Genomic DNA, 15,782 nt, shown 5'->3' with positions numbered 1-15,782 from the left:
GCTTAAATCCCTGAAATGAGATGTGGTTCTAGGGCCTCAGATCAGCTCAGCCCGGGTGGCAAACGGACACAAATATCATCGTTTTCAATGGAAAAACAGCATTCTACGGATAATACTGTATCCAAGGAATGAACTATGCAATTGTAAGTCAGATGTTCATGTTGTATTCATGGCAGACCATAAAACCTCTTAAAAGCAGAGGCTGTTTCGTCTCCATGAACTACAGGTCAGAATTTAATCTTTTCAAAAGAACACTACTGCAAACATGTGATGAGCCGACCCAGGGAGGTAAATACCTGAGATATCTGACTCTCTCATATTTCGAGTGATTTTCCTAATACAATCACAGCATTATACAGAAAATGTTGAAGACTGATGAAACCATCAGGGACACTTTATCTTCATGGCAACAAGTGTGTCCACGGGGCTCACTGGCAATACTGTAGTGATGCCAGCTGGATGGCAAGGAACCTGTGTGGCTCTGACCAACAGCAGCCCGCTCCTATAGATTCGGCCTGTACATCACTGGGAGTATTTGCTGCTTCCTCACCAGCAAGATGGCTGAGCTGCTCATCCAGGTGCTTTTCCTCTCCTGTCTGGACTGCTACAACACCCTCTAAGCTGGAGCCCTGTCATCAACCACCAGATATATGCAGCAACTCCAGACATTGGCAGCAGTCACTGCTGGCATGTGACCTTTCAAAGTAAGGACCACATGACCGACATGGTAGCTAGCACTACCGTTAGCAAGATAATCTGCTCAAATTTTTTATTGCCAGCTTATCTGAAAACTATTGGCTCTGGCTTATTACTACACTATCTAACATACTATAATTAGGGTTTTACATAGTTGTTTTGACTTCTATTGTATTAAAACACAATACAATGGACACATTTCAGTAGGAAATGATAACTAAATATTTATGTTGGTTGTCTTGTTATTGTTCAATCAATAGCTACTGAGCTATGCCCTCTTCATCATCTGACATTTCTCCAGACAGACAGTCTGAACAAAGTTGTTTGAAGTCTTTTGCTGGGAGAAAAATCCACACAAAGAATTTGAGGAGAATTCTGTGATAACACACCTGTAATACAGACATTGGGATACAGGGGATCCTTAAATAAAAATCGAGAAAAGATGTCCACTTGAATATTCATGAAGCATATTTTGGAGCGTATGATTCTTTGTCATGTCTCTTTCTCTTAAATCATCATTGTTACATTTGATTTTGTTTTGTTTTTTGTACTTGTTGGAAATCATGGTGGCAAGGTTCTGCTAAAGAATAAAGAATACAGAAACGGGATGGCAATCGAGAACTGGTTCCAGCTGAGATTGGCTGCAAATTGTCAGATCCATTGGCACTGTATGCCTCCGAGCTTATCAATTCCTTTTATGCATATTTTCTGACAGTTACACATTGTAAAACATGAAGGAGTCATGGTGCAGTGAAAGAGATGGTCCAAAGCACGGCTTCATTTCATGGTGAAACTATGTTGATGTAGTGGGAATTGTATACAGCAACATCTCTGTCAGAAAGATGGGCTTAAATTCTTGGAATACCATCGTTTGACACCCGACTTAGAACTGTCACTGCAAAAAAAGCAGCACATCCGTTACTGAGAGTAAATATGCTATGTTATAATAACATGCAGGTAGGCTAAGCACATTTATTCAGAACAGAAAATTGATAAAGAATCATTAAATTTAAGTGTCGGACCAATAAGCAGAATCAATAATGGCAGTGGTATCAATAAAACCGCAACAATTCCCACCCTTAAATGCATCAGGTTAAATAACAAGCTTGCTGTGTTTTCCCCAATGCTGTAGAGAGTCATAGACAGTTTTCAAAGTGTTATGGGCTTTTTCGCTGATAATCTTTTATCAGTACTGGGTTAGCAAAGCTATCAAAAAGTAGCCAACTGACGCCTGCAGCTGGCTCCGTCCATCACACAACCCTCGCCTTGCAGATCGTAGCTGCCTCAACCGTCTCCCCGTGGTAAAGTGCCAGTTATTCAAACAGAAACAAGTCAAATTTCTTTCCCACGCTGTAGTATTTGGCTTTCAAACTGAATGACACATATGTTTTCCAGAATTTATATGAACCTCCCTACACCTACACACAAGCGCCTCCGTAACATTTCCTTGTAACCCACAAGGCCACACAGTGAGAACTCCACTCCCACACAGTAAACAGCCACAAGGTGACACTTGTTAATGACTGGCCCTGAGGAAGAGTGCATGTTCACTGCTGCCTTCTTTTCTTTTTTTCACTGACATTTTATTAAAATGAAAGGTACCTGCACTGACACCAAAACAAGCTGGAAATGTCACAAGCCAAATCCTCCGAGGCAAAGTGCCTTCTGCTTGTTTCACCCAGCTGCTGTGAAGTTGAATGCTATCAGACATTTTTGTGTTTTACAGTTTAGACAACGAGGCTCCCTCCCTGCTTTACCCCGGCCCATATCTCAGGGATCATCTGTTACATATTCATGACTTCTGGCCCAGTGCACCTCAGGCAGTGCTGTTATTCAGATAGGCTCGTTATACAACGTAAAGCAGACACATCTTTCTTTAATGTCTGCAATCTCTCTGTTCAAGAGGATCTCAGTTCCTAGGTAGATGGGTTAATGTTAAGCGTTTTTGTCTTTTGGCATGCATGTGAGATTCTTTAAAAATCACAAATAGATGAAAACGGTCCTCGTCATTTACTGCATTGAGACACCAGTGCAATTAGGTTTGTGTAGAAGGAGTTAAGAATTCTGATGAATGGTTGTAAATTTAACAAAGAATAGCTAAAAGATGATGTGATTCCAGACAGGTATTATTCAGTAGTAAGCAGTGTCTGCAGATAGGGCTGGGCAATACTAATTATATCATTATCAAGATATTAGACTACAGTAAATATGGTGTAAGATTATGGATATGGTTATATGGTGATATGTCATCAGGGTTTTTCGTTTCCTGTTTGTAAAGGCTGATGTCATTTTCTGAACCAACGGACTGTTCTACTTGTTCTAATACTTTTAGCCACAAATGCTACGTTCACACCGCAGTTACAAGTGACCTGAATCTGATTTTTTTCGCTCATATGTGACCCGTATCTGATTTGCTTTTGACAGTGTGAACAGCACAAGTCGCATTGAATCTGAGGCCACATTGAAATGTGGTACTGAATCGGATACGTATCGGATTTTTTTGAATGCGACCGCAATCTGAACAGCCAGGTCGCATTTAATGCGACTTTGACGTCATTCTGACCCGCGCTGCACTGTTTTGTAAATGAATGACAAATAAAGTTGATTGAAAAGCGGTCGGGAGCCACGAACATAATCAAAACAAACATGGAGGACAGCAGTGAATGCTCCGTCTATGCTCTAGTCTATGCTCCGCATAGAGCCATCATTAAAATATGAATTTTCTTTCTCCTCTTCCTCGTCGTGATATCACCCGCTCACAAATTTGCCACACTGTTTTTAGCATTAAGCCATACAGTCCCACGTTACCGGTTGCCGTTGCCATGTTCGCGTCCGTAAACACCGCTGTGGCGTGATGTCATCAATGATCAACTGCGCATGCGGGTCACTTCAGGAGCGTGAGCTGTTCACACAGCAATCCGTAGACAGGCCGCATTTAAAGAGGTAATGTGAACAGCCAAACAAAAAATCGGATTTGAGCCATAAATCGGAATTGTGCATTAGACCTGCAGTGTGAACGTAGCTTAAGTCATTATATCCACTTTACTGATGATTATTGATCAAAACTCTCCTTGTCTTAGTATTTTGTGAAAGTACCAATAAGTCATCTCTACAATTTTGTTGCAATATCAATATCGAAGTAGGGACTCAAACTTAAACTAAAACTTAAGATCACTTGGAGGACATGGGCAGGAGTTTTCAGGAGTTGAAGGTATTTACTAAACTGAACTGTCTCAGGAACTGCAAGTGAGCCAGAGCTTCAGAAGCCACTAGAAAGAAATCTGCTCTTTGATGGGAGGAATCATTCCTCCCTCCAATCCCCACTTCCTGTTTTCTTCTCTCCCTGTCCCAGACGTTCTTTGCAGAGAATCTGTGATCTAAATGAGAAGGAATATGGAACAGATAACTGTGGAGAAGAGGGATGGGTCTTATCAACATCCCCATTACATCTACTAAGCCAGTTATCTTTCCCGGGTCTCCTCGATGGCACCAGAGGCTGGGGTCTTTAAGGTCTGATTAGCACTCTATTCCTCAGGATCCCTATTGTTAGATAAAACTCTCCGTTTCTGGCTCTTTAATTAGCTTAAGCAGCTTGGCACTGCCAAAAGCACTTGTGATATTCCATTATTCTAATCCTATTAGCACTAGCCAAAGACAGAAGACGAGAGAGAGTAACTGACACTAGACCACCAGATTTATTATTTTTATAGCTAATGAAGACTGAAGAAAATACAGTTAGCTCTGCTAGTTAGCTAGTAGCAAGCACCAAGTGGCTAACAGAGCTGATGCTTCATGACCAGTCAGTCTGTATCTGTTCCATTTCCTCCCGGACGTAACCATTTCTAGAAGCCCCAGAGGCAGTCGGACTGGTCTGTCTGACTGGTCTCATCAGCTCTGGAGGTCAGACTCAGAGCTCAGAGAGGAGGGAGGTCACAGACGGGTCAATCACCACAACTGTAAGTGAACCCTGGTGTCTAATGCTGAGAAGCTCTCCTGATATGTGTGTGTGTGTGTGTGTGTGTGTGTGTGTGTGTGTGTGTGTGTGTGTGTGTGTGTTACAGTACAAAGCATGCAATATATTTTTTTACTGTCACCAAATCCAGTGAAAAGAATGATCCCAACTAACTCCTGACAGTCACTACATTTCTGTTTTGTTTTCATTTAGCTTGATGTTATTCCTTTTACATCTATATCATCCAGGTCTCTCACAGAAGCTGTATTTTTCTGTATGCGACTCCAGCTCTCTGAACTCTTAAGTCAACATTAAACTTTCTGAGCTTATCTGGATATCAGTCATTTCTAGCGTTTCCCCTGACTGCCTTCATCACATGCAGCAGCACTGACGAACTGTTCTAGGAATGACCGTCTCTGAGGAAACACTACAGAAAGAAAACCCAAACAAGCAGCCCGAGTGTTGCCAGTATTATTTTGCCCTCTTGTGCTCAAAACCTCTCTGTCTTTTCCATGTCAGGACGCCCCAGATGGATCAGTATTAGGTCACAGACTAATTTGAGAAGGGTTTGTTCTCCAATCTACTTACATTTTTGGATGGGATTTGATTTAGCACAGTGGTTCTATCTGTTCTGTAAGTAGGGAGACATTGTTAGAGCGAGTGCAAAGCATCATCTGTACTGAACATGAAAGTTTCTTTCTTGACTTTGGAAACAGTTTGACCAAATAATCTGAAGTAAATGAAAACTCACTATGCTTCTTTTACAGCTCTGAAACAAATCTCATGGTCTAAGTCACCCGTTATACACCAAGTGGCTCAAATCAAGCAATCTGACTGGTCAACACAATATTAAGAATGTGCTGAAATCAGCATGACAGCACACTTTACTTATCACTGAAGACATAACTCTGCCATTTCCATGGCAACACTGTAACTGCCAGAGCTGGAGCTCAAAATATCTATTGTTGGAACAGAGTGTGAATTGTTTAATGAAGCTGTTTAATTTCTATTGAACAATCTCAAAATTTCAACTTCACCACTGTTTTTGCAGAAGCTCTGCAACATATGTCTGTAAGTAATGTATCTGATTAGATGAGATAAGTCTTATTTTTTTATCAAATCAAGTTTCTTTAGTTAATGTAATTTATGGCTCTGCTGTTAGACTGTTGCTAGACTGCTCTGTTAATACAGGTGCGTGCCTGCCTTGTGCACAGCGAGCCGGGGGGAAATCAGAGCCTGTGATCGCAGTGAGAATATTGTTTTTGAACAGCTAAACATCAACAAATATGGACTGAGGCAGAATATTTCTTTAAAAGAAATCATGTTGTGAATTTTGGAAATTATTTCTCAAATACATTTTGACACGGAAACACTCCTGCATCCTCCATCAGATGTGTCAGTGAGTAGGGTGCACGGCGATACCATCTTAATAATGCATGTGCACTTCACGGATGTAGTAACTAAATCTGTTGGTGGAAGAATATTTATATTAAGAATATTTTCAGCAGATATCTTGGTTTTAACAAGATTAAGCTAGCGAGGCAGTTTTGTGTTCATGTGTGTTATTTATTCAGTTTGGGAATTCCACCATCTCTAGAAAGCATCAGTTTGCTCAAGCCTGACTCAACAGGGACTAGAACTTGTTGCTAGGCTGTTACTAAGGGTTGGCCCACTTGCTGGATCAGTAAACTAAGTTTCTAAACAACGCTGTGATCCGACCCTCTCACTGAAGTCACACAGAGCAGAAACAAGAGAGAGACACTGTACCATCAACATGACTCTGAAGCTGCTAGTTTAAGGTCAAAAAGTTACATCATGTTGCTTTAAGAAGAAGCTAGTAGGTGAACTCAGAGTCAAGACTATTCAGTCAAACTGTAATGTGATTGTGTTTGTCACATAGTGCGTACGGTGTTGACGATGTTCTCATCACTTAAAACGACAGTGTTGAGCTCCAGCACCAAAAACTATTTCTGGAAAACAACAGCCTCCAAAGCTGTATTAAAGTCTTTATTTGCAGTATCTTGCAGCTGATGAACAACTTCACAACTTCCTGCATCACTACAGTTCCTTTTTACTCCACAGACGCTTTCATCTGAAAGCATAAGCCTGTGTTTATCTAGGCACACTAAGTGGTGTCTGCCATGTAGCTGTATTTATGGTTAAAATGACAAGTAAGTCATGTTCAGGTTAAAAGTTGAGATATCAAACTCTCATCAGTCTCTGTCACTCAATATATCCCGACCCTGGCTGCTGAGACGTTGTAATTCACTGGCGGGACAAGCTGCTGCTCAGCTCTGAATGGTCCAGGGGTCCCAATTAAGGTGATTAGGATATTGAGTCCACAGTCCACAGTGTCAATTCCATCTTTATGTCTTGGACTGCTTCGTTCAGGCATCATTTTACAATGCACATTTACTATGTGACAGGCAAGAGTTGTATTTCGTAGTTTGTTTAACTCACAAAATAAGTGCCGATTTTATACATTTTTTATACATTTATAAATGTATTTCATAAATGCGGTGTTGTAGTGATACAGCATTTCAGGTTTAAAGGAGGTCACTGTCTCTGGCTCCGACCCTGCACATGCCTCTTCTCAACATCCTGCTTCACATTCTGAGCAGTAAACAAAACCACACGTAGCAGCTGCTGGCTTCCCAACACTTTGAGGTTAAACTCTATGTCTTGTTGGACCACATTAGTAATTGGAAATGAGGATTACTCATTAGGTTCGACCACATTAGCCACAGGGATTTATTAAGGCTGCTCTGCCTTGCTTTGACTGAGCCCAGCGTTAAACACTGCCTGTTTGCTGTGTACACAGTAAATTGCAGCATATGCATCATGCATCTGCACAAACAGTTGACAACATGTTTACAGAGTGTACAGCTAGATCATTTTCCTTCTCAAACAAATGTTGCTTGCAAATAGCAGAGCAGATAGCGACACAGCTACGGTAGATTCACTCAAATCATTATTGCACTGAAAACCATACTGTAGAGGAATATACATACCCCCAGCACGGCTGTGGTCGCAAAAACACTGGCAGAGCTACTTTTACTGTTCCTTTTCTCCTGTTTGCAGATGTTATGATTTAGCTGTGCCTCAATTCATTCTCAGCAAGCATATCATTTTACAACTAGAGGTGATGTGTAGTGGAACGGTAGGTGATGATGTTTCTTTTTGCTTTCTTAAGACAAAGCTTGGCCACAAAATCATCCTGTACATCTTGGCAGCTTCTACAAAACAATTTATTTCCACAAGAATTTGGATGATACATGTGTTTAGCCGGACATGTTGTATTTCCTCAGCTGCTTTCATGGCCACCAAACAGGCAGTTGTAAAGCAGTCAAATCATTTGTCAATCCAATTCCAATAGGGACTTATTGTTCTGATACAGAGTTCAAAGAAGAAGGAATCATTTATGAAAAACATAAATAAGCTCATGAATGCAGCAGTCTTTTCTTACCTGCCATGCCTGTTACAACCCCAGAAGTCGTATCATGAAATCACTTGCTACACATTACAGTACAGTTGATGGGAATGTTTTCAGGCCAGCTCCACTCAGTTCCTGTGGGCTCTCCTCTCCACTTTCAGCCAGACTGCCAGTTTCCTATCTCTTTGTCAAATGTATTTTAGATAAAAAACCTTTATAATGGCTGTAAATACTTTGTTGCTGGTGGTTCTTGGGAGCTGGGAAGAGGAGAGTCATTTTCATGTTGCGCCAGGGTTCACCCCAGGCCCTGGTCATAAAAACTGGGGGCTCATCCAGGATTGAATGTCCATGAGGTGAGGTAAATGTGTGAAAGTTTTGTGTATCTAGTGGCTTTTGTTTATGTGTGGTGGTGGGCACCCTGCCTAGATAGTCACCATGCAAGTTAAAGAGCTCGTCACTTTGTTGTTTTGCCCTTCTTATTTTTGGTGGTGATCCTGAGAGGGGGACAAACTTGGTTTGTGTATTATGACTCATCTTTTGTTTTCAATCACTTTGATGTGTAGCTGTAATAAGTACTTTTGTGCGAGTGGATGTTGCAGTCTAATTCTGGTGTGGTCCAGTTTGTCTGGTCACTTTCCGTTCCTGGTTTCCTACATCCATTACAGTATCTTTTGTGTGGTTGGAGACCACAAGGTGTCTATTTTGTGCTGTGGCCTTGGCGGTCACTTGTGTTGGGTTTTTGTATGCTACTGTTAGTGTACGGCAGCAATTCTGTAACTTAACTACCTGTGACCCTTTTAGTTCGAGGCTGTTGCATTCGCACTTTGTGTTGGTCACCTACAGTTGTGGTCAAAAGTTTACATCCACTTGTAAAGAACATGTATATCATGGCCATCTTGAGACATCATTTTTCTGTGATGAATGAGTGGAACACAAACTACTTTGTACAAAAACATTCATGAAGTTTGGTTCAGTAATGAATTTATTATAGGTCTTCTGACAATGTGACCAAATCTGCTTGGATCATAAATATACATACAGTAACTTGAACGATCAGTTTAGGTGATTATAGAAAGTTGTGTGAATCAAATGTTCTTCATGGCCTCTTAACTTCTTCTGAGTGATTCTGATTGATAACAGCTGGTGTTTGATACACCCATTAGACACAGGCACAAACACTACAATGGGAAAGTCTAAGGAGCTCAGCATTGATCTAAAAGAGCAGATTATTGATTTGAACAAGTCAGGAGAGTCACTTGGAGCCATTTCAAAGCAGCTACAGGTCCCAAGATCATCTGTACAGACAGCTGTTTACAGAAAATACAGATATAAACACTGACATACAAAGCCTTGCCCCGTCGTACATGTCTGATCTCATACCATATAGTCCACCTCGTGCATTACGCTCTCAGAATTCAGGGTTCCCAACGGTTCCCAGGGTTAAAAAGAAGTCAGAACCTCCCAGCTGACAATCTGGCTCTACTGACGGCTTTAAACCTAAACTCAAAACTTACTTCTTTGACTTAACCTTTGATTAGTCCTTGCATTCGATTGAAAGCTTATTCAGTGGGTCGGTCTCAGTCTCAGTGAGTCTCTTACCTTTAGTATTAGAAGTCACATTGTCCTGCCAACGAGAAACATCTGTTTATTCTGATTAATAATGCATTTCTCTAATTTCTGTTTTTTGTTTTCTGTCCCCTCAAACTGCAAGCTGTGCCACTCTCTCACTGTACTCTCTCTATAGCTTCCTCCTCCTCCTGCTCCTCCTCCTCCTCCTCCTCCTCCTCCTCCCTTTTCATTCAGGCTCCCTTCTGATGGACCACGGGACCTCTGACATCTCTCTCTCCTGGCTCCCGCTGCCACACATATTGACGGATCTGGATCGCCATACCCTGGGCTCCGCTGGATCATTTCTCTACTCTGTTTTACTATCTCCTTATATCTGTATTTCTGTCAAATTTGATGCCTGTTGGGCTGTTTTGCTGCCAGTGGATCTGCTGCTCTAAAGGAAGTAAATGGAATAATGAAGAAGGAGGATTATCTCCAAATTCTTCAGGAAAACCTAAAATCATCAGCAGAAGATTGGGTCTTGGGTGCAGTTGGGTGTTCAGACAGGAAAATGATCCAAACACACATCAGAAGTGGTAAATGAACGGATCAATCAGGCTAGAATTGACGTTTTGTGAATGACCTTCCCAAAGTCCTGACTTGAACCCCATCGAGAACATGTGGACTGTGCTGATGGAGTATTGTGTATGCTTACACTGTCACTTCATCATAGCAGTGACAGTTCATTTCATTCCTGTTTTCTCTAATGATGTGAAGCACAGCTAAATGTATTAACTTAGTAAAATGAACCATCTGATATCAATTATCATATCAGACAAATCCTTCACAGTCGACCTCTCTTTGCAATCAACTGTTTCTGAAACTCTGCAGCTACAGGCTGCCGGCAGCCCACGCTGAAGCCGACATGTGACGCTGAGGACAGCAAATGTGTCCCAGGCAGCCTGTGGAACAAGGGAGGAGATGAGATCCAAACCATATTCACCATCTGCTCCGTTGTCTGTTTGTCTGCTGCCTAACTGAGGCTTCCACTACACAAACACTGGAGACAACAATGACAAACATACAGCGCTTCAAGTTACCGCCAGCCAAATATTGATCTAACGTCTGTTATACTCCACACATTATGCTGAGGTGGGAAACTGACTGCTCACTACATTGCTTCACTATGCTGTAATACAATGCAGGCTTTTAAATACTGTATGTGTGCAGGTGCACAGCAGGAACAGTAGGAGACGGTTACTGTCAGTTGCTACGTTACATTTCTGCCTATTGGTGCCTGTAACAGTTTAAATAAAAGACTTTTAGTGGGAAATAATATTTATTCAAGCATGAAACTACAGACATGAAAACACGACCAGGGTAATCAGCGTTGACTAAACTAAGTAACGAAAAACCAATATACCCTTATGCTGTTTTTATGTCTCCCAAATTATACAACCTTTACTCTAAAGTTTATCAATTTATGCAGTCCATTGCTTTTACTGGGACTCTGTTTCTGTAAGAACTGTAGGACTCTCTCTTCTTTCATTAAAGCTTTCAAGAGCAGCAAAGGCCCCACTTGACCAAGCTCTTTCTGTCAGTAACAGTGAATGCTATTCAGCCCGACCGGCTATTCTCACAGTAAATAAAGGGGACTTTTTTTTTTAGTTCTGAAAACAGGATCTTAAAAATGTCATCAGTACACTTAAATATCCCACATTTAAATCCTGGATGTCTGAAAAGTTCAAGTTCAGCTAGGGAAACAGTTCAATTTAAAAAATCATCTTTTTGGTAATCAGACAAAGGGTGATCAATCAAAATAGTTTTAGATGGTGATCATATTAAAGAGCTTGAAACATAATTTTGGGGAGTCATAATGGTCAACAAACTTACTTGTAAACCTCATATACAATATATAAAGAGAAAAGTATGTAAATATATTGGTGCTTTGAACAAAGCAAAGAACAGTTTAGATTGTGCTTCTCTTCATATTTTGTACCGTTTGCTTATTCATTCATATCTTGGTTGCTGCACAGAGGTGTGGGTCAACATGTATAAGACTAATATTGAAACTTTGTGTGTATTAGAGAAAGCAACAAGGTCTAAAGATAAGGTGGATATACTGTAAGAGAACAAACCCACAGACTGATTATCAAGTCACGTGTATAAATGAAAAGATTTAGTTGCTATGAAAATGTTATTAGTCATGTGTTAGTCAGAAACAGGCTATTATCTGAAAATCTAAACTTGTTTATATTAAGATTAAAATATGAATAAATGAATGAAAGAAAATATATGTACAAACATGTCTATGTACCCACACCGATGCAAAGAGGACCTGAAATAACTGTTCAAAACTTCCAAAGATGCATGATCCTGTCTCTAACTGAAGAATGACTTAAATTTACAGGTTTCCTGAGCAGCTCATTGGACTCTAGGGAGCTAGAGCTGTGATGTGGTTGGATCAAAACTACACCTATCAACAACTCGTACTGTACCTTGTTTGGTTTATAATTTACAATGATACAAAAATGGCAGTTAATTGTTTCAGCTCAATTTTAACCTCTGATGAAGGACTTCACCATTAGGTCATACAAGTTTTATGTGCTAGAAAGCCGTTCCAAATTGCAGGTTTTGTGACATTCTCCCTACCAAGTTCAATATAATAAGATCATGATCCATACATGTTCAAGCTCTCTTACCCTTGTGGTGGTAGCGAACATGTACTTTTCTCGGAGCTGGAAGCTGTCGACCTGCTCCAGGATCACTCTGCGGTTGCGTTCACTCTGGAAGAAGTCGGTGCTGCTGAGGATGGTGGAGACACCCTGTGGCTCGTGTCTCTGGACCAGCACTGTGGTGGTGGGGTCATAGGGCTCCACGCCCCTGAGATGAGGGTAGATGAAAGTGAGAGGAAAGGAACAGAGGTGACAGATGGTGGATTGGAGGGAAGGAAGTTCAGACGGATGGAGAAAGCGAGGTCAGATGAAGGAGGAGGACGGAGAACACAAGAACCATTCTGTTAGCCAATTTTCCTGAGATAACATACATGCAGTTTTTATGGAGGTCCAAACAAAGTCATTTTTGTTTTCTTGCAAATTGATAGTAAAATCCCATTACTTCCTTCCAAACACAGTATTTTTAGTGGTTACGTAATGGAGTGCCAGTAGGCCGACATAAAAATTTCAACACTCCCTCCTCCACCCAACCAATCAACTGAGACCTTCCTCTCCGGTCTCTCTATCTATTGGCCCACATTTTATGTCTCATAGTCAAAATGACTCTCTATGATGGTTATGGTTGGGCAACAATTCAATACCATCATTTAGTATTTCAGATAAATCACACTGTGATGTTATACCATATCCTGTTACTGTTTCAAGAAATTGATCATATCTAAATTGATTCCAAGGAAACTTATTAAAAAACTGACATAATTGTGTGTTTGACAGTTTAAGCGTGAATTAATAAGCAATGACAGTCTTATACATATCAATATTATAATGTTATATTGTGATATGATGTCAGCGTTGTCTTTCCTCTGTCTTTTACTTGTTCTAATATTTGACTTTTTCAACCTGGCCATTATATCCTTATTCCAATATAGACTATATTGTGTTGTGTGCTAAAATACCTCATGTCCATACTGCCCAGTCCTACAGCAGTGTCAAGACAGCTTGCAATTTGTCAAAAGTTGTTCAAAGTCAAACTTGAAGAAACAAATGTGCACGTTTTTTACTTCGCCCCCTTTAAACCATTACCCACAGAGGCATTAAAATGAAGTGGTGATTTCATGAGCGCAGTGTGAACTAAATACAGACCACTCACTCATTTCAAAGGGACCAAAGTGACAGCACAGCAGGGGGGGCGGTTTCACAGTATAGAGGTTGAACATGACTCAACTTTTGCAACGCACTGCCTTGTGAAGGGGAGGGGCCATTTTCCAGACATATATGTCCCATTCATTTGTGTTAAGTTACACTGAGGATATTGTTTGTTGTTGATGAACATTTTAAATGGGGGAAAAAACACTTCCAGAACCAGCTGTCCCTCCCACTTTGTGGGTCTACTGGCCAGTCAAATGTGTGCTAGCACACTAAAAATCTACTGTTTACCTCTCCCTCACACCCCTACCAATGCAGCTTCTATGGATCCTTTGAGGCTGTTCTTCTCCCTCAACCCATCTGTGCCAAAGTGATTTGACCCAGCCTTCTGATTGACTAAAATGGCCCAGATGTCAGGCTTCAAAGTCAAAGCTAGTCAAAAACATTTGATGTTAGTGATATTTCCCCAGGGCCACACAGTGGCTCAGTGGTTAGCACTGTCACCTCACAGCAGGTTTCAGGGTTTGAATCACACCCGTTCCTTCTGTGAGGTGTTTGCATGTACCTCCCATGGTCTTGTAAGTTTCCTAAGTGTTGTGTTTTCCTCCCACAGATCCCAGACATGAAGTTAATGTGAGCTTAACTCCAAACTGCTCCACTCCACACAGATGCATATATCTTAGTATACAGCATACCCTGCTATCCAGGGTGTTTTCCTTTAGATGTCTCATTTACAAAATCTTTCCAGCATGGAGAACTTACATGAACATCTTCAGAGGAGTGAGAAGCATGTACTGACCACCTTTAATAACTGAATTGTTCTGGCTTTCACTGAGCTGTTTCAAAGGCTTTTGCCTCTGACAGAGAATCCTTGTCATTTTTTGCAACAAAAAAAAAAATGGCAAAATTTCAAGACAATAATAAATGTCAGCACAAAATGCAGACCATCAGCATGTTCAAACTGAAAATAACTGTCCATGTGTCAACCTTGAAAAACAGCGTGGTCAAACTATTTGTGGCCACAAGTGTACAGCAAGAGTGTTGTGAAACCGTGGCACGGAGAGTCGGCCAGAATGAATGAAGGAGGTTCACTGGGTCTTATCGTCTGCCTTCCAAATCAGTGTGTTTTCCTCCGGAGTCTCGAGAGCTAAACAGAGAGAGCAGTGTCTCGGCCCGGCTCTGCCTCTGTGGCATTCTTTCAAAGGTCCCTGTTCAACTGATGGACACTGTCTGGCCTCAGAGTGCATGGAAGGCTATTCGCAGTCTGTCTCTGTCCCTTCCTTTGAATTAAAACCAGCCCCTTCCAAACACTTCATCAACACCCATCCTCCCTTTTATGGCAGTTTCTCATTTTCTGCCAGTTGGGTTTGTCATTCGATTCAGGTTTCTCTTCAATGTTTTGAAGAAAAATCACAGCCTTTTTAGATTGAAGAACTGTTTTATATTAAAGCAGAACTGCCAAAAGCCACAAGGTTTTTAATGGATTTGATTTTTTTTAAGCCAAACATTCACAGCTTTCATTTACAATGAAAAAAATACACAATGAAACAAACCATCAGGTCGAGTATGAATTCAATATCCATACTTATCAATAAAAGTCAAAAAGGTGTCACTGCTTCAAGAAATCAAGTTTGGTTTAACAAATAAGTCATTCTAATTGTTCTGAATGCAAATACCCTCATCCTGATGTACATTCACTGTGGAATTAACATTATTGGCTTCATTGGTACCTTCACTGCCTCACTGTAGTGAGAAGTTAACGTAACAAGCTAATGTGACAAGTGGGATGTAATGATCCTTCAATCTAGATCAATCCATCAATTTACTGATCAGCAATCTAATGTCATCAATTTGAAGTGAACATTGTTTCTGCATCATCATTTTTCAAGATATGTCTATATTTTGAAAGTCAGTAGTGCAGTTGTGTACCGTTAGTATGAGTTACAGAACATCCTGTAAGTGTCACACAGCTTGTCTGACCTGTTGAACAGAACATCGTGCAACATCACAACTTATTCTGTCTGACATTTTACTTGGGAGATTGTTGCAGGAAAACGACTGCCTGCCAAAACCTCACAACACTCAATACCAGACAGTCAGCTGCTGCAGTGTTGATGTAAGCTAGCGGTAACTACCAGTAGTTATGGAAAGGATCCCTCTAAAAGCACCACATGGACGGGGTGAAGCAATTCAGAACCATTTAGATGCAATGTATACAGGAACTACGTTTGGTCTCATGTGGCCTATTGTGCTAAAACAAACTGTACATCAGAGCAGATCATCACAGACTGATATTTCCCCCACATTTTTACAGTCATTTGATATATTAAAT

General features: G+C 40.8%; 1 protein-coding gene across 2 annotated transcripts in view; it reads right to left on the bottom strand.

The window, feature by feature from the left end:
- Positions 1 to 15,782, bottom strand: part of sorl1 (sortilin-related receptor, L(DLR class) A repeats containing) — a 101,615-nt gene that overhangs the window by 52,522 nt on the left and 33,311 nt on the right. For both annotated transcript variants that reach the window (XM_084351131.1, XM_084351132.1), the window contains exon 6: positions 12,332 to 12,512. In XM_084351131.1, the coding sequence (XP_084207257.1) occupies positions 12,332 to 12,512 (181 nt within the window). The remainder of the gene's footprint in view (positions 1 to 12,331; positions 12,513 to 15,782) is intronic.

Source organism: Pagrus pagrus (genome assembly GCF_965226575.1).
Source record: "Pagrus pagrus genome assembly, chromosome: 4".
Classification (NCBI taxonomy): domain Eukaryota; kingdom Metazoa; phylum Chordata; class Actinopteri; order Spariformes; family Sparidae; genus Pagrus; species Pagrus pagrus.
This window is presented reverse-complemented; position numbering and strand designations above follow the sequence as displayed.